The 19,264-nt window shown below is 36.5% G+C and overlaps 1 protein-coding gene across 1 annotated transcript in view; it reads left to right on the top strand.

Moving 5' to 3' along the window:
* The window catches only part of LOC120074743 (ARM repeat superfamily protein), a 38,022-nt gene that overhangs the window by 13,211 nt on the left and 5,547 nt on the right, over positions 1-19,264 (top strand). Inside the window, exons 7-15 of the mRNA XM_039027971.2 lie at positions 23-422; positions 12,957-13,104; positions 13,214-13,374; positions 13,593-13,692; positions 16,086-16,160; positions 16,300-16,434; positions 17,839-17,928; positions 18,486-18,668; positions 18,760-18,864. Coding sequence (XP_038883899.1) covers positions 23-422; positions 12,957-13,104; positions 13,214-13,374; positions 13,593-13,692; positions 16,086-16,160; positions 16,300-16,434; positions 17,839-17,928; positions 18,486-18,668; positions 18,760-18,864 — 1,397 coding nt within the window. The remainder of the gene's footprint in view (positions 1-22; positions 423-12,956; positions 13,105-13,213; positions 13,375-13,592; positions 13,693-16,085; positions 16,161-16,299; positions 16,435-17,838; positions 17,929-18,485; positions 18,669-18,759; positions 18,865-19,264) is intronic.

Here is a 19,264-nt window from a genome sequence, read left to right as displayed (position 1 = left end):
TTCGTTGTAACTTCATGTGTAGATTCTTCATTTCAAGAGAGAAATTCCAAATTTTGGGACTTCATAAAGAGAGCTTGCATTAAATTGATGAAGGTTTTGATTGCATTACAAGCAAGGCATCCGTATTCATTTGGTGACAAGTCTGTTCTTCCACCTGTCATCAATTTCTGCTTAAATAAAATAACAGATCCTGAACCTTATGTGTTGTCCTTCGAGCAATTTTTGATACAATGTATGGTAATGGTAAAGAATACTCTTGAATGTAAGGAATACAAACCTAGCATTACAGGTCGGGTGGTGGATGAAAATGGGATGACAGTAGAGCAGATGAAGAAAAACATATCCAGTGCTGTAGGTGGTGTGTTAAATTCTCTTCTGCCTGGAGACCGTGTGGTACACCTATGTAGTGTATTAATTAGGAGGTAAATATACAAAATTAATCTCAAATATCTGTGGTTTAAGGTTGTAATATTGTGGTTTTACTTATTGTTAGGTCGGCTGTAATTTAAAATGTCATTTGACTTTATGTATTTCTTTTTAACAAGAAACTACTTCACACTGATGTAATGAAAAGAAATAAATATTCTAGGGATACAAACTCTTAAAGGGAGGAAACAAGAAACAAAAAAACAAAAATGGAAACAGCAAATTCAAACCATAAAAGGATTAGCCATGAAAATTTACAAAAATTGAAGAATGAAGAACTTTGCTAATATCAACGCCTGGAAGGAAATCTTCCTTTCATTTGGTTGGCACACTGCCCTCCCCAATGACACCATTGGTTTCCTCACTTACACTCTCAATGGCCATCCCTTCACAAAGCAAAAGAAAGTTGCTTGGATGCTTGTGATTTGTGCTTTCTTATGGATTACATTGAATGAGAGAAACAAACACCTCTTCACCGACAAGGGAAGCTCTTTTGATAGCTGTTTCGATCTTATTGTCTTTCAAACTATGAGTTGGTGTAAAAGCATTTCTTTCTTTGATATATGCACTCTTTCTTCCCTTTTGACCAATTGAAGACATCTCATGTAATGATGAATAAGGCTTCCACCAAACGCTGAAAATTGACAGTGACTTTCAAACCTTCCAAAGAAAATCAAGAATTGGTCACCAACCAACAATATCATGTCCAAAATCAACCACAAGGTATTTTGTTGCAACAAACATCAGAAAACTTCTCAAGACCAAATATGGATTCCAACAATCTCCAAACCTTCAAGCCGTTTTGCAAACCAACAAAACTTTCACAGACAATTTTTTTGCCCTTTCATTAGCAGGACAAGAATGATAAAAAACCTAGAAGGGTAAGCAGACCAAAGCCAAGAACTTCAACGACTAAACACTAGGAACCATCAAAGGATGTCTTATGAAGATATACCCAAAGCTCTTGTTACAAGGGAAGAAACATCAGAGCTCAAGATCCGTGTTTTCTTTTTTAAAATTTTAAAAACGGAAATAACAGTTTTCATTGATAAAATGAAAAGAGACCAATGCTCAAATTACAAAGAAATAATCAAACTAACAAGAACTTGAACTTGAACTAAGGATCAGCAGGTGCACTCGACTATCTCAACTAGGTTGACACACCCATAGCACCCTCATTACATCCCAAAACAAAATATGACAATACTTATAGAAAACTAAATGTCATAAAGACATGATTACATAGATTGAATGAAAGCATTACAATTAAGACAAATATCTTGAACTAAATAATCAGAGAATTTCCTGGAAAGGGAGCACCAAGAAGAAGCTTTGAATGCCATAAGTTTTTGTGCAACTTACCATCCATCGGGAAGAGTTCAAATGCTTGAATAATGGCTTCACCTAAAACACACCTGAAGCATTTAAAGGCCAAGATCTACTGTCATGTCTTTCAACTATCCTCTTCCCTTCTAATAGTAGCAGTAGATTCTGAAAATCTAATATCTCTTCATCTTTTAACAATCTTCTAAAGTTGATTGACCATGATAAAGTAATTAGATCCCAATGATGAAAACTGAGCCATTATGGGTCAGAGTAATTCTGAATAATCTTGGAAACAAAGCACTCAAGGGAGAAGAGTTCGACCAATTGTCATGCCAAAAAGAAATTCTAGAACCATTGCCAAGATTGAAAGATGCAAACCTTGCAACTTGTTGCCAGACATGGGATATAGTAATCCAAGGACTTCTGAGGCTTCTTCCTTCTTTTCCAGCCGTGTGCCATTCAAAGTGATCACTCCCATGAATACTCTTTATTACCTTACACCAATAAGCTGCCATGATTACTCTTTATTACCTTACACCAATAAGCTTCTTTATCATGCATAAACCGCCATCCCCATTTCGCCAAAAAAGCCACATTTCAGTTTTTTAGATCACCAAAACCAAGACCTCCATGTTTTTGCTGTTTGGAAACCATCTCCCATTTAACAAGGTGATTAATCTTACTTCCACCGGATCCTTCCCGAAAGAAGTTTCTCATAATCTTTTCTATTTCCAAAATCACTTTAGAAGGCATAGCAAATAAGTTGGAATATTTAAGAGAGCTGCCTTATTCAAAGTGAGTTTTCCACCCCTTGAGAAATTAAAGCACCTCCATCTATTCAATTTCTTTTGGATTTTGTCAATAACCGGCTGCCAAAGAGATACTTTTCTTGGATATCTTCCAAGAGGAGGACCAAGATATAGAAATGGTAAAGATTCTGATTTGCAATTCAACCTAAAAGGAGTGGCCAGCACCCTATTCTCCTCAATGTTCACTCCAACTAATGTAGATTTTTTCCAATTAACCTCATGCCCCGAACACCACTGAAATAATTCAATAGCATTAATTAAGGCCTTCAAACTTTTATCATCATCTTTACAAAATATCAAAGTATCATCAGCATAGTGGAGGATTGAGACATGAACCTCGCTCTTGCCGACCAAGAAACCTTCGTATTCACCTTTCTCATGTATTACATCAACGAGGATACTTAATAATTCACTAACCAATAGGAAAAGGAAGGAGGAGAGGGCATCTCCCTGCCTAATCCATCTTGAAGCAAAAATTCTTCCACATGGTCTTCCATCGATAAAAACTGAAAACTTAGGACTTTTCATGCAACCCATGATCCATTGAATCCATTTGGCAGTAAAACCTTTTAATTTCAACACTTTTTCTAAGAAATTCCAATCTACTCGGTCAAAAGCTTTCTCCAAATCAAGTTTCAATATCCAACCCTTCTTTTTAATTTTGTACTCTTCCACAACTTCATTAGCAATTAGGCAAGGGGATCCTCTTTCCCCATTCCTTTTCCTCGGTAAGTGAATTGTCGAGCACATTTGTTGGCCTTATTCACGGGAAAGGGGTCTTTGAAGGCTTTATAGTGAGAAAGAGTAAAGTACATGTTTCCATCCTTCAATACACTGATGACATGCTTCTGTATTGTAAAGATGATGAAGAAATGTGTGCTCTTATAAAAGTCATTGGGCTATTTGAGTGGTGCTCAGGCCAAAAAGTCAACTGGGAAAATTCTGCACTGTGTGAGTGAATATTGAAGAAGGCAAATTGCTGGTCACAACTTCTCATATGAAATGTAAGACTTACTGTTTGTGTATCTTGGGCTCCCTCTTGGAGGGTATCCAAGAAAAGTATCCTTTTGGCAACCAATTATTGACAAGATTCAGAAGAAATTAGATGGAAGTTTTTTAACTTGTCTTGTGGAGGAAGGCTTACATTGAATAAGGCGGTTCTTTCAAATCTCCCAATCTACTATTTGTCTTCTTTTGCTATGCCAATAAAGGTAATTTCAGAAATAGAGAAGACTATGAGGAATTTCTTCTGGGACGGGGTCAACTTCAACAAGATCTACCACTTGTTTAAGTGGGATTTGGTCTCAAAGCATCAACAGAATGGGGGCCTCAATTTTGGAGAACTAAAAACTAGGATCTTGGCTTTGTTGGCAAAATGGGGCTAAAGATTTATTTTTTAGGAGGAAACTGTATGGTGCAAACTACAAAATGGTGAAGAGTATTCATGGAATGGGTTCTCATAACTGGCATACTTCGGGTAAATTTGGAAGAAGTCCTTGAAGTCCTTGGATCAACATCTCTCGAGCTTGACATGTAGACTATCTTGCTTCTTTTGAACTTGGCTATGGTAATAGGATTTCATTTTGGCATGATAATTGGCTGAATACATCCTCTATCATGGTCGATCACTTTTAGAAGATTTTTTTAAGGAAGATGAAGTGCTGGAATTTATGTGGTTATTGGCATCTTTAGAAGCAATGTTTTAAAAAGCCCTCTCGGGTGCACGCCTAGGCCCAAGACGCAGGTCTAGCGCCTTGCCTTGGAAAGGCGAGGCTCACAAAATAAGGCATGTCTTAGGCACGCGCCTTTTGTGAAACCCTAAGGTTCAAAACCCTGGGTCTTGAGGCTTTTTTATTATTTTTAAAAAGTAGTAATATTTAAGGGTTTTCATTCTTTATTAACTAAAAGAATCAAGTTTACTAAGCCTAAATGCAAAATTTCTTGTGTTTGGGTTCTTTTTTTTCCATATTTTTACTTCAAATATGCTTTCTCTTTGTAATGTAATATTTTTATATATAGTGCACCTCACAAAAAAAAGCCCACACCTTTTTGTGTGTCTTGCGCCTAGGCTCTAGAGGACCATTGCATCTTAATGCGCTTTGCGCATTTAAAAACACTGTTTAGAAGGTCAAAGGGTGGTGATAGACAAGATTCAAGAAGATGGAATTTGGAATCTTTGAACTTGTTAAAAGATAGAAATAGAAGACACAAGGTTTAGGTGGAAAATCCTAAAATAGGGAGAAAAAACCATGATAGAGAATCTCCTTTTTATTTTAACATAATATGAAAGATACACGAGGGTTCTTATTTATAGGCTCCAACAAGCCTTAATACAAAAAAAGGAAAGAAAATTAGGGTAAGATAAATTACTGTCATACCCCAGGACTATAAACAATCACCTAAGTCTCTTAGTTTCAACACTCCCCTTCAAGTTGGGGCGTAGATGTCAATCAAACCCAACTTGCTAACATATGAGTCAAAATTTTGTTTGAGTAACCCTTTAGTGAGAACACCAACAACTTGTTGATTTGATGGAATATACGAAATACAGATACTCTCATTTTCCAGTTTCTCTTTTATAAAGTGTCTACCAATCTCCACATATTTTGTACGATCATGTTGTGCTGGATTATTGGCTATGCTTATAGCCGCTTTATTATCACAATAGAATTTCATCGGTAAGACACCATCTTGATGAAGATCATACAGTACTTTCTTCAACCAGATTTCTTCACAGATTCCCAAACTCATAGTTCTGTATTCGTCAACAATGCTTCTAGCAACAACATTTTGCTTCTTACTTCTCCAAGTGACCAGGTTACCCCACACAAAGGTACAATATCCCGAGGTAGATTTTCTGTCAATAACTAATCCTGTCCAATCAGAGTCAGTATAGGCCTCAATGCATTTTTTGTCGGTTTTTTCTGAACATTAGACCTTTACCAGGAGTGCTTTTCAAATATCTCAGAATTCGACTCACAGCTTCCATATGTTTTTGATAAGATGCCTGCATAAACTAACTGACTATGTGATAGCATAGGAAATGTTTGGTATGGTATGTGATAACTAAATTAGCTTTCCCACTAGACGTTTATACTTCTCTTTATCAACAGGAACTTTATTAACAAAATCTCCCAGTTTAGCATTGAATTCTATAGGAGTGTCAGTAGGTCTACATCTAGTCATGTCTATTTTCTTTAAAAGGTCAAGAGTATATTCCCATTGTGAGACAGAGATCCCTTCCCTTGATCTGGCCACTTCCATTCCAAGGAAATACTTTAGATTCTCGAGGTCTTTAATTTCAAACTCATCTGCCATTTTCTTTTTCTAGTCTGGTGATCTCAACAATATCATCTTCTGACAAGACAATATCATCCACATATATGATTAGGACAACAATTTTCCCCGACATTGACATTTTTGTGAACAATGTATGATCAGAGTGTCCCTGCGTGAACCCTTGGGACTTAACAAAGGTAGTAAACCTGTCAAACCAAGCTCTTGGGGACTGTTTCAAACCATACAAAGACTTCCTGAGCTTGCACACCTGATGATCAAACTGAACTTCAAAACCTAGAGGAGGGCTCATATACACCTCTTCTTCTAATTCACCATTTAGAAAAGCATTTTTCACATCAAGTTGGTGGAGAGACCAATCTTTATTATTGCAACAGAGAGAAGAACCTAACTCGTGTTTAATTTCGCTACTGGAGAGAGTTTCTAAATAGTCTACCCCATAGGTCTGAGTAATCCTTTTCGCTACAAATTTAGTCTTGTACCTGTCTAGAGTTCCACCAGATTTATACTTCAAAGTAAATACCCACTTGCATCCAATTGTTTTGTGCCCTTTTGGGAGAGCAACAAGGTCCCACGTATTTTTTTTTTCAAAAGCTCTCATTTCCATAACGGCAGTCTTCCACTCAGGAATTTCCATATCCACCTGTATGTTTTTTGGTATTGTTGCTGTGTCAAGACTAGCAGTGAAAACGAATTACTGTAAGATAGAAAGCTATACATAGGATACTTAGTGCAAGACCTGGTGCCCTTTCTCAAGGCAATGGGCATGTCAAGAGAAACATCATAATCCCTAGGTTTGTCTGACTTCTCATATGCTTTCCCACCTGTGGTAGGATTTTGATCACATCTTTCAGCCTGAGATAAAGTCTCATTCTCTTGTGTTCTTGTTGTAGTCTCATCACTGTCAGCTATCCTGATATTTTCTAGTTCTCAGTTACATCAACAATATCATCCTCAAAACATAAGATGTTATTGTTAGGGACACATTCAGTAGTACCTTGAGCTTGTGTTGGTTCAGATTCATGGACAAGAGCCGGCTGAATAGTAGGGGACACTATTTCCTTTATGAGATTCTTCGTGTAGTATGTTAGCCAAGAGACTTGTTTAGTAGGTAGAACAGTGTCATGGGAACTCAAGATAGGTTTAGGAAGATCAATAGGGATTGAGGATGTTGACCAGTTAGTCTCTTCACTAGTACTCTCCTCTTGAAGATGACTAACAGGGAAGAAGGGTTTATCCTCAAGAAATGTGTCATCCATGGAGATGAAGTACTTTTAGGATGAAGGATGAAAACATTTATAACCTCGCTGGTGAAGGGGATACCCAAGGAAGACACTTCTGAGCATAAGGGGTAAACTTAGTTTGGTTAGGGCCATGACTATGGAAAAAGACAGAGCATTCAAAAACCTGGAGAGGAACATCATGAATAAGCTGTGGTCGGGTACAATTCCTTGAGGCATTCGAGAGAAGTTTGGAGTTGGAAGACCTAGGAAGGCATTCAATTAATAAGGTGAGATGCAGTTTCCCCACAAATAAGATGGAAGAGAAGTAGACAGCATGTGAGACCGGGCAACCTCGAGAAAATGACGATTTTTCCTTTCAACCACCCCATTCTGTTGAGGGGTATAGGAACACGAACTTTGGTAAACAATGCCTTTAGAAGACAAAAATTCACGACCATTGTCACTTCGAAGAATAACAATTTTGGTATTGAATTGAGCCTCAATAGTAGTGTAAAATTGTTGAAATATCGATGAAACCTCTGATTTGTTAGTGAGTAGAAAGACCCACGTAAGACGGGTATGATCATCGATAAAGGTCACAAACCACCGCTTTCTTGAAGAAGTGGTAACACTAGAGAGACCCCAGACATCACTATGAATAAGAGTAAGGGTTGAGAAGGAAAGGTCTATGTTGTTTTGCACGAATGCACTCATCACAAGTTAAAAGAAGAGACATCAGATTTATTGAATAAACGAGGAAATAAAAATTTCATATTGGATGACCAAGACGAAAATGTCACAACATACAATCTTTTTCTAAAATTGAAAAATAAGAAGATAACAAACTAGTCCTATAGTTGTTCCTAAAAGAAGCAACACCATCAAGGAAGTAGAGTTCCTTACTGTGTCGGGATGTGCCAATCGTCCTCCTTGAGCTCAAGTCCTGAAAGAAAACATTATCCGGTGAGAAGGCAACTTGACAATTGAGATCTCTGATTATCTTACTAATAGATAAGAGATTGTAAGATATTTTAGGTACATGCAATACATTCAGTAAAGTTAAACCATGGAAGGGAGAAATATGACCCTTGCCCGCAATAGGAGAAAAAGACCCATCTGTAATTCTGATCTTTTCATTACCAGCACATAGAAGATACGATAAAAAATTATTAGACGATCCAGTTAAATGATCTGTATCCCCTGAATCAAGTATCTATGGTTTATTGTCATTTATACTTAGGAGACTTGAGGATTGTGATGTACCTGGTTGAGCTATTGTCCCAAGGGAAGAGATAGTAGTCATTTTGACAATTTATCTAAGGTTGTGGCTGAGAAGTACTTGCAGATTTACTCACAAGAGCCCGACTAGGATTGGACTTGTCATTCGGAGGGTGTCGTCTGCCATTCGGTGGCCACCATGTAATTTCCAGTACTGTTCCTTTGTATGCAAGTGTTTCTTGCAATGTTCACACACAGGAGTCTATTTTTCATTTTTCTTGTCACCATCATTACTAGATAATTTCACACTAAAAGTAGCTGAATTAGTAGTAGACACAGTTGTGGTGTTCATAGCACAGGATCCGTCTTCCTCAAGGCGAACCTCAGAACACACTTCCATAAGAGAGAGTATAGGTCTGTCCCATTATACGGCCTCGCACTACATCGAATTTGGAGTTCAAACTAGCTAGGAAATCATATACACAATTTACTTCCTCCATTTTGGAATACTGGACACCTCCACAAGGACAATCCTAGATAATTCACAACACAAGTCCATCTCCTGCTAGATTAGGGACAGTTTATTAAAGTACGAAGTGACATCCATCGTCCCCTGTTTGTACTCGTAAACTTGTTTACGGAGAGTGTAAAGACGAGACGCATTTTACTTCTTAGAATATAATTTCTGAACTGCATCCCAGATATTTCGAGCAGTTGCAGCATACAACAATGGTTTCCCCATTTGAGGCTTCATACTATTAATTAGTAGTGATTGTAGCAAGGAGTCTTCTCCTTTCCAAATGCGCTCTTAAGGGTCCCCTAGTCTAGGCCTAGGTATCTCACCAATTAGATACCCAAACCTGTGATTAGAGCTATTTTAATAAACTGAGACCAGGAGAAATAGTTCTGGCTATTTAACATTTCTCCTGCAATTAAGCTTGTGGAATTTCCCAAAGATCTAGACAAATAGCTTGTAGTAGTTAAAGCAGGGAAAGAGGTTATCGGAAGGAACGTCTAAATCCAATATACTTGAATTTAAGTTTGTGGAAGTGCCTAGGGCTGCCTTAAGAGAAGTGATTTGTTGTTGAAAACTCACTCGAAGATTCGTCAATTGTTGTTGAACCATTGCCGGAGATATAGCTCGGCGGCGCAGGAGAGAAATCTCGGTGGAGGAAGGTATGCGGTTGGTGGCTGTTAAGGAGTTGGACCGTAGCTCGTAGTCGGCACATCATATGCGGCTGGTGACTTGCATCTGTGGTGGGCGAAAGACTCAACAACACCGACGGCTAGACCAAAATCAACAGTGGTGGCATTGGGGAAGAAAGTGGCCGCACTAGGGTTTCCAATCAGATGTTGCAGCGGACATATGTGCAGGGATTGAAGATACCGATCAACGGCGACTTGGACAGCAGTGGCGGCTGCGGTCGGAGGTTGCATCGACGATGGTGGCGGAAGAAGGGGTGGTGAAGACCTAATGTTATCCTGCGCCAGTTGGTTTTCGTCAACGACGGCCAGAGTTTCGTCACCATGCTCTAGTACCATGTTAAAAGATAGAAATGGAAGACACAAGGTTTACGTGAAAAACTCTAGAACAGAGAGAAAAAACCACGATAGAGAGTCTCATTTTTATTATTTTTAACATAATATGAAAGATACACGAGGGTTCTTATTTATAGGCTCCAACAAGCCTTAATACAAAAAAAGAAAGAAAACTAGGGTAAAATAAATTACTATTATACCCCAGGACTATAAACGATCACCTAAGTCCCTTAGTTTCAACAAAACTCTTTGTTTAAGAATTTGGTTGCATCTCTTCCCATGGATAACAAGTTGTATGAAGCTCTGTGGAAATTAAGTTGTCCAAGGAGAGTTAACATCACCATTTGTGTTATGATTTGATTTTTGGAGCGCTTAATTGTTCAAAGACTCTTCAAAGGAAGCTCCCAAGTCACTCGCTTTTGCCTTCAGTATGTCCTCTCTGTTTGACAGATAATGGAGCCTCTTGGCATCTTTTCTTTGGTTGTTATTCTATAGAGTTTTGGAGGAAGCTTTGTTCATTGTTTAATCCTCGATGGGTATTGAGTGATGACTTCAAGTCCAACGTGATTCAGCTCAAGTGGGCCCTTCCTTAAAAGCTCAATCTCAAATTTTGTGGGTTAATGCCGTTTAAAGCCATTCTTTTCGAATCATGGTTTGAGAGGAATCAACGCATTTTTCATGACAAGCCATTTCCTGACTTGATCATTATGCTCGAGTCAAAGATTTTTATGGTGCTCCTTTTCCAAACCTTTTGCAGTTTACTCAATTCAAGACATGTTTAGATTGGAATGCATTTATATCCACTTCTTCTATTAGTTAAATCTTGGATTAGTCTTATGTTACTCTTTTTGTACTAGCAAGTTTTAGCTTCTTGTTAGTTCTATATTTTGTTTTTGTACTCTGAGCATTAGACTCATTTCATTATTTCAATGAAAGTCTTATTTCTGTTTCAAGTAAAAAAGAAGTTGCAAAATGGATACGCTGCCTTTTCTATATCTTGGAATGCCGCTTGGCAGATTTCCAAAAAGGCATTCTTGTTGGCAGCAGGTGTTAGATAAAATTCATAAAAAAGTTGATAGATGTAAAAGATTTACACTTTCCAGGGAAGGAAGGATGACGTTACGTAACTCAGTTTTGTCCAGCATTCCTCTATACTATATGTTCATTTTCCTTATGCTGGGCTCAGTTAGCTTGGAGCTTGATCGTATACTACAAAATTTCATTTGGGAAGGAAAGGTTGAATGCAATATTAATCAATCTGGTAAGATGGAATTTAGTTTCCAAAGCAAAATCTCATGGTGGTCTTGGCCTTGGTGTAAATCAAGAATAGAAATCTGGCCCTTGTAGCCAAGCCAAGTGGGGATGGAGATTTCTAAGAACCAGATTCCTTTTGACGGAAAGTCATAATCATTATACATGGATCAAGCGATTTCAGCACACGGCAGGAAAAACCAATTTGAGCTTACGTAGTCCATTGATGAGTATTTCTAAGATTTGGAAGGGAATGGAACCTTTAATTCATTGCAAACTTGGAAATGGATTGTGCACAAGTTTCTGTTTAGATTCATGGAACCAAGAAAGCAGCTTTAAAAATAGATTTCCACGTTTATTTTCCATCACTTCTAATCAAGATGGGTCGGTATTCTCTCATTGGGATGGCTTTACTTCTTGGAATATTATTTTTCGATGAGCTCTAAAAGATGAGGAAATTAGTGATTTTCAGAACTTATTATCATGCCTCTTTGGCTTCCATCACTTCATGGGAAGATGATCAAAACTGGTCTTTGGAGTCTCGGGGCTTTTTACAGTTGAATCATGTTATAAGAATTTGACTTCCTCTTCTCCTATGGATAAATCTCTTTGTGCAGCAATCTGGAAATCAAAAAGCCCAGAAAGGTTAACATTTTGATCTGGATTATGCTGAATGGAAGCCTCAATTCATCGGATGTTTTGCAGAAAAAAGTTTCCCAATCATGTTTTATGAGTTATGCCTTTAGTTTGTCCTCTTTGCTTAAGGGTAGGAGAATCTCTCGTTCATCTATTATTTGTGTGTTCCTACTCTGTTTGGTTTGCTCTCATTGAGATATTTAAATTCAGTGGGTTTTCTCTAATAGCTTGAGAGATAATTACTCAGTTGCTGTTAGGACCAAGGATGAGTTCAAAGGCCTTTTGTTTATGGATCAATGTTATAAAAGCTCTTTTATCAGATTTATGGTTCAAGAGGAATCAATGCATTTTTCAGAACTCTTTTTGTTTTAGTCTTGTCAGATTTGAATCGGCTTGTTTGACATCCTCTGTGGTGAAGTTTGCTGGTTACTCCATTCAAGGAATCTATTGCAGCTGGGATGCTTTATATTTCCTTATTAGTCTTGTCATTGCTTTGAAATTAAGATATTCTGTTTTATTTTGTGTTTATTTTGTGTTTGATGTTTTTTTGTATTTGGTATTTGTAACTTTGAGCATTAGTCTCTTTGTCATTTCCTTAATGTAAGTGTCGTGTCCTTGTTTCAAAAAAAAAAAAAAGAAAAAAAAAAGAAAAAAAAAAAAAAAAGAAAAGGCACACTCCCAACCTTTCTATCCTTAATTTCAATTATTGCTGAAATAAATCCACAAAAAATCCCTTTAACTTCCATAGTTGCTGAGCTACGATCCATCATATTTAAGGTTTTAGAAGAGATACTGGTGAATCCACCAGAGTGACAACCGGTAGCTTCAAAACACCCTCGAGTTCAATAGTTCAAATGTCAATCCAGAATTTCAATCCCCACATTTGATGTATTATTCTGAAAATAAAATCTTTGACTCCACGTTGTTTCGTTATTTCTCTTGCTTCTGCCTTTCCTTACTTTTAACTTTGCATAATTCTGCCATTGATTTGAGAGGAACTGTTTTTTATTTTTTATTTTTTATTTTTACTGTTATTTCTTAATATGGTATTATGTTTTATCAACTTGTAAAATACCTGTCCTTAGGTTCCTTTTTTCTCTTTGGCTCTCTTGTACTCTGAGCATTAGTCTCATTTCATTATTTCAATGAAGAGGCTTGTTTCCGTCTAAAAAAAAGGTTATGTTCTTATCAACTTGTAAAGAAAGTAAGTCTCGTTCTTTTACTTTGGCAGGTATTTTGTTTTAACAGCAAGTGACTTGGAGGAGTGGTACCAAAACCCCGAATCTTTTCATCATGAGCAGGATATGGTTTTGTGGACAGAGAAACTACGACCATGTGCTGAAGCTTTATATATTGTATTGTTTGAAAACCATAGTCAGGTATGCAAGATTTGTTTTTACTTTTGCCATATATATACTTCAATTGTTTGTAGTATTCATTTATTTCTAAGTGAAATATGTGGTTATATGATCTTGATGTTTCATATAGCTGCTTGGTCCTGTTGTGGTTTCTATCCTTCAAGAGGCAATGAATGGTTGCTCAAGTTTAGTGACTGAAATATCTCCGGCATTGCTTCTCAAAGATGCTGCTTATGGTGCTGCTGCATATGTTTATTATGAGCTTTCTAATTACCTGAGCTTCAAAGACTGGTATAAGCTTTTTCTGTTTTGTATAATGCTTTTATATTTATTTATCTCTTTTTGTTCTATTCTTTTGACCGTTCAGTTCGCTAATTGCTTTCTATTGTGCAACTTATTTACTGATCTCTATTATCAGGGGCATCATAAAAGAGGATTACAATCCCTCTACGCTATTTTCACTATAATGGAAAAGTTTATTATATTATCTCCTATATATTCATTCCTAGGTTTAATGGTGCTTTATCCCTCGAGATCTCCAATGATCATCCAAACATGCGTATAATCCGTCGGAAAGTTGCACTAATATTGGGACAATGGGTTTCTGAGGTACTGTCTTAATGTATACGTTCATATATTTTGTATGAGGGATTCTTAACCAGTCGCAGTGTGTGTTATAATGGTCACGAAGTTGCATGCCTGTTGTTATAATGTGCTACTGATATTAAAGTTTTTCCTATAATATTGTGTTCTTTCTTTTTTTTTTTTTTTTTTTTTTTCATTTTTTTTCTCTGTCTTTGGATAAGAAACAATTTCCACTGATCAAAAGAAATATCCAAGGATATCTAAAGGTACATGAGAAGCTCAATCAATTGGTATACAAAAGGAACCCAATCAGAGGGTGTACAAAAGGTGTTTCCAATTTGCAATAAGGAAAGAAAATTATGACTATATATAGCTGGTGTATCTTTGCACCAAAAAAAATGCATTATGAATGTAGTGTCTATTTATGTTCTTTGTCGTCATGTTCTTATCTCAGAAGATTCTATCATTCCTTTCATCCCATATCTTCAACAAAACAGTACAAATAATGCTAAGCCACAGATATGATCTTTGTCAGCTTTAAAAGGTGTCCAACAAATCAATAAGTGAAGGCAACTGTGTGTATAATTAGGGAAGCAACAGTCCAGTTGAAGGCTGTATAAAATTCTGTCCAAATCCTCTAACAGTGGGACAATCAAAGACTGTTCTTTCATGTTATTAGTTAAATTTCTTGCTCAAGGTTGAACACTCCACAAGTAGATGGATTTTACTTAAATGTGCTAGCTTGTTGGAAAAATGGGAATGACACAGAATGTGCTAGCTTGTTGGGGTTAGGAATCAGGAATTAAGGACTTGCAACAAACTCATGTTGGCAAAATACTAGAGTGGCAAGACAAGTTACACTTTTTCAGATCATTTTCCCTTATTATTGAAGCTGGAACAGTTTATTGAGGGCCTTCTCCTTTTCATTTTTGCAATAGATGGTTGTTAAATAAAGAGTGTGGCAATGTTATCAAAAGGGCTCTTATTGGGGGAAGCTTCCAAGGTTGGGCTGGTTTTGTTATAAGTTCAAATTGAGAAATTTAAAGGTTGCTTTGAAAACCTAGCATGTTGAGTTTGAAGAAAAGGAAACAAGTCTTCTAGAGGAGATTGCCAAAAGTGATGCTAAAGCTGAGACTTGGTTTATCCACTCTTGAATTGGACAATAGAATAGCATCAAAAGCAGAATTGATGAATATCTGTCGTATGGATGAAAGAAACCTAATTCAGAAAAGTAAGTTAAACTAGATTCGGTTGGGTGATGAAAATTCTAACTCCTTTCACCGGTTTTGGTGATAACAAAGCTTCGGAACATGTTGGTTTTTCTGTGGAATTTTTCCTCAAATTTTGGAATTTGTCTCGAGAAAATTTTCTGAACTTTTTGAGGATTTTATTGGTAGTGGTCAGTTAAATGTTGTGGTAAGGAGAACTTCATTCTTTTGATTCAAAAGAAGGAGGATGTGGTTTTTGTTAAATACTTCAGGTGGGTTAGCCTAACTACTTCTGTCTACGAGATTATTGCAAAAATTCTAGCTGAGAGATTAAAGAAGGTGATGCCAAGCATTATTGCTCCAACTCAATTTGTCTTCATTGGGTGTAGACAAATTATGGATCTGGTTCTCATTGCAAATGAAGTAGTTAAAGATTATCATTCTTAGAAGAAAAAAGGTTGGATTCTCAAACTTGATTTGGAAAAAGCGTTCGACCGTGTCGATTGGATATTTCTTGAGAAGACCAATATGACGGATATTGCTTCTAGATGGATTACATATTACTTGGATAATAGGTTGTGTTAAGAACCGCTATATTTGAGTTTTATCAATGGAAGACCAAGATGACGGATCTTTGCTTCTAGGAAAATTAGACAAGGGGTCCCCTATCACTCTTTCTATTTCTCCTATTACCCATAGGGGTGAGAAATTAACAAAGTTAAAGTATAGAGATTTACAAAATTACATTGAAGACTAAGGGGTAGTTGGATCGTTGCCACATGGATAGATCTCCATGTTGCATTATAGGTTATAGACTTGATGCTCGAATGTTGTCTCTTGATTCATGATGATCTCTCTAGCGAGATGTGTCTGCCACCTTTTTTCCTCCATATCCTTCCCCCGTTCTTTTTTAGGATAGTATGTAAAACGTTGTATGTATTCTCTTTGTTGTTAAGCAGAATATACAAAATTGTAGTTTATTCAGAAATTTCACATATCACAAAAAGAAAAAAGGGTACAGAAATTTTGATAAAATACTGAAATGTTCAGTTTTTGGAACTTTAGCAATATAACCGTTATGTTATCTGCATGAGCTCTTTCAAAGGCTTTGGTTATCAGTTTGTCAAGATAATTTTGCTTTTTCTGCAATACTAGTATATTCCAATTTTTAATTGATGACGGAAATTGACCATTGTTACTTCATAATAGATTAAGGATGATACAAAACGACAAGTATATTGTGCTTTGATCCGGCTGCTTCAGGATAAAGATTTGTCTGTTCAGGTATAATTCAAACTATCATATTTATGTAACATTACTTTTCTTGTTTATTTTCTCTTTTTTTCTTGCTTGTTCTCTCTTTAATTTTGACACAATCCTTCTGTTACTAACAATGAAGTTAAACATACATTCCTTGTCTTAGCTGGCAGCTTGTCGGTCCTTGTGTTTACATGTTGAAGATGCAAACTTTTCAGAAGAAAAATTTACTGACCTTCTACCCATGTGTTGGGAATCATGCATTAAATTGGTAGAGGAAGTTCAGGAGTTTGATTCAAAGGTAGTGGTCTGCACTTTATAAATATGTTCAGTTTCAGACCCTCGCATTTGAAGTTCACTTTTAACATGTTCCATTTTTTTTATTAGCTTTTCATTTTTAATGTTTATTGTTTGGACTTACGGTAGAGTTTTAGTTGTTTTTTATTTTTATTTTTAAACAAGAAACCAGCCTCTTCATTAAGTTAATTAAATGAGACTAATACTCAAAGTACAACAAGATACTAGCAAAGAAAAACTTTAGGATTAGGAAGTGCAGCCGGACATCTCAACTAAGTTGACACCCCATAGCACCCTCATCACTTTCCATGAGAACAACAGAAGCAAAAATTCAACTGGAAATCAAAACATGGCTCAAATGCTAAGGGCCCATCTAATACAAAGTGATACAATCAGCAAAACCAACAAAGGAATTTAATACAAACATCCAAATGAGAACAAGAAACTCAAAGACCAACGCTAAACCAAACAAATCTGCATGGTGGAAGAATGGCGTATAAGCAGGGGGCGACAACTTAGAGGTCCGGGTTTATGAAGGCTCGCCAATTAAGACATATATCTTGAATTGAATAATCTGCAAAGGCCTTGGATAGAGAACACCATGGGGAAGCATTCAGTTTAGATGTCTTGAAACGAGCAAACCAAGGAGTCTCTTTGTCGTGGAAAACCCTTTGATTTCTTTCCAATCATAATTCTGTACACAAAGCCTTAACAGCATTAGTCCAAAGGAGTTTTGTTGCTGATTTGAACTTTGGCCCCATTAAAAAAGCATTATCTTTTCTTTATAAACTTTGGCCCTGTTTTAGTTGCTTTTGCTTTGATGCATCCTTATAAAAAATATGCTGGTTCATTATAACCGTCGCTTTTTGAAAAATCCCATTAAAAAAAAGCATTATCTTTTCTTCTTCTTCTTCTTCTTTTCTTCTTTTTTTTTTTTTGGATAAGATTGAAAAGTGCATTATCAGTGATAAATGACACTGTTTGGTACATGACGTAATTATTGTGTTGGGTGTTTCTCTAAAAAAAGTTATGAAGGATTTGCCTTATCACATTTCATTAATTATTGTATTGGAACCTGAGATATTACATACTTGTGCCCTTTACTTTAGGAGTCTTTTGACCTATATAGACTTGAAAGGAATGGACTTTTCTCTCTTTTTCCTTCTTTTTATTTTTATTTTTACGAAGAATGCAAAGAAGGAATTCAATTATTTAATTTTTCATATGTAGAAGTCCCTTCTTATTTTTTGTAACTGGAGTCTGCCTTTTTGGTCCTTTCTTCTGCTTTAAAAGAGGTCGAAAAAATTAAAATAAAAGGTGCTGATTATGCATAATTCAGATGTCATTTCCTATTTTTGAATGTATCTTTTTGTTTGACCGCTTCTGTATTATACATCTCTTTCCTCAGGTTCAAGTTCTAAATTTAATATCAGTTCTGATTGGCCGTGTCAGTGAAGTGATTCCATATTCGAATATGTTGGTATCATTTTTTCAGAAGGTAAGGTATAAATATACTTTTTGAAGTATCTAGTATTTAAAAAGATGAAATTGCCTCCATATCTGCATGTTGAACTGAAAAGTACCAATAATTTCCATGTAACAGGGAAAACTAGGTAAGGATTATAAATAAATAAATATATATATGTGTATACACACACACACACATGCACACATATATTCATGTGTATATATATGTAAACCAAATTGGTAAGTGTACTAAAAATGATGTTCAAGATAATCAATAGAGCTGTAAAATAATTTTTTTTCAGTTAGTCGTGTCTTCGTGCTATATTTTGAATGATGGGCTCCTTTCTGCACTTGAGTCATGTCACTAGTTTTGGTCTTGTACCACATAGCCATGCATTGTTGGTCTTGTAATCTCATGAAAGCTACGGTTTTCTTCGCATAAATGTAAATTAGTGATGTGTGTTGTCGTTAAATTGACTTTAGTTGATCTTGATATGCCCTTTCCTCATTCAAGCTTCACAGTTTCAGATTGTTTCGGTATGTCTAAATTAGTCTCTTGTCGATTGCCCCTACTGTCCATCTAACCAGGTTTGGGAGGAATCTTCTGGTGAAAGCCTCCTACAGATTCAGCTTCTTATTGCTCTGCGGAATCTTGTGGTCGCACTTGGTTATCAATCACCCGTTTGCTACAACATGTTAATGCCCATTTTGGATAGGAGCATTGACATAAATCATCCAGATGAACTCAATCTTCTAGAAGATAGCCTGCTGGTACTAGTCTATCACATCGACAGAATTCTCTTTAATTTGTTTTTACATTTCTGTGATCTTCTATCACCGCTAAAAAGAAAACTATGTACAGTTGTGGGAAGCTACAGTGTCTCATGCTCCTTCATTGGTTCCTTCTCTGCTAGCATACTTTCCTCGACTTGTGGATATCATGGAGAGAAGTTTTGATCACTTGGAGGTTAGGCTTTTTCTTTGATGGCTTAGATTTATGTTGGATAGTAATATTCTATTTCTTCTATTAAATTCAATAGGATATGGCTTTTGCAGGCTTTAGATACGTTTCATTTCTTTCAATGAAATAGCTTCTTAATTAAGAAGAAATTTGTTCGAATGTACTATGCTCCCCTCCCATGTATGGTTAGTAATTGTTGGTTTTACTCATTTACTGAAGTCATCGGACACTTTCAGCACTCCAACCCTTTGTGTCCCATGTACCAAAGTAGATCCTATCCTCGGGACATTTTGGGTCTTGGAATGGCCAGTGGGTGCCAATCCAGTACAGAATTTGTTCAATTGAGGGATGACAAGGTAGATGAGTAGCAATGTTCTCATTTTCTACATGAGGCGACTTTTGAGTA

This window comes from Benincasa hispida, chromosome 1, assembly GCF_027475165.1.
Source record: "Benincasa hispida cultivar pf3 chromosome 1, pf3_genome.v1.1, whole genome shotgun sequence".
In the NCBI taxonomy this organism is placed as follows: Eukaryota; Viridiplantae; Streptophyta; class Magnoliopsida; order Cucurbitales; family Cucurbitaceae; genus Benincasa; species Benincasa hispida.
The sequence above is the reverse complement of the archived record's forward strand: the minus strand, read 5'-3'. Positions and strand labels throughout refer to the sequence as shown.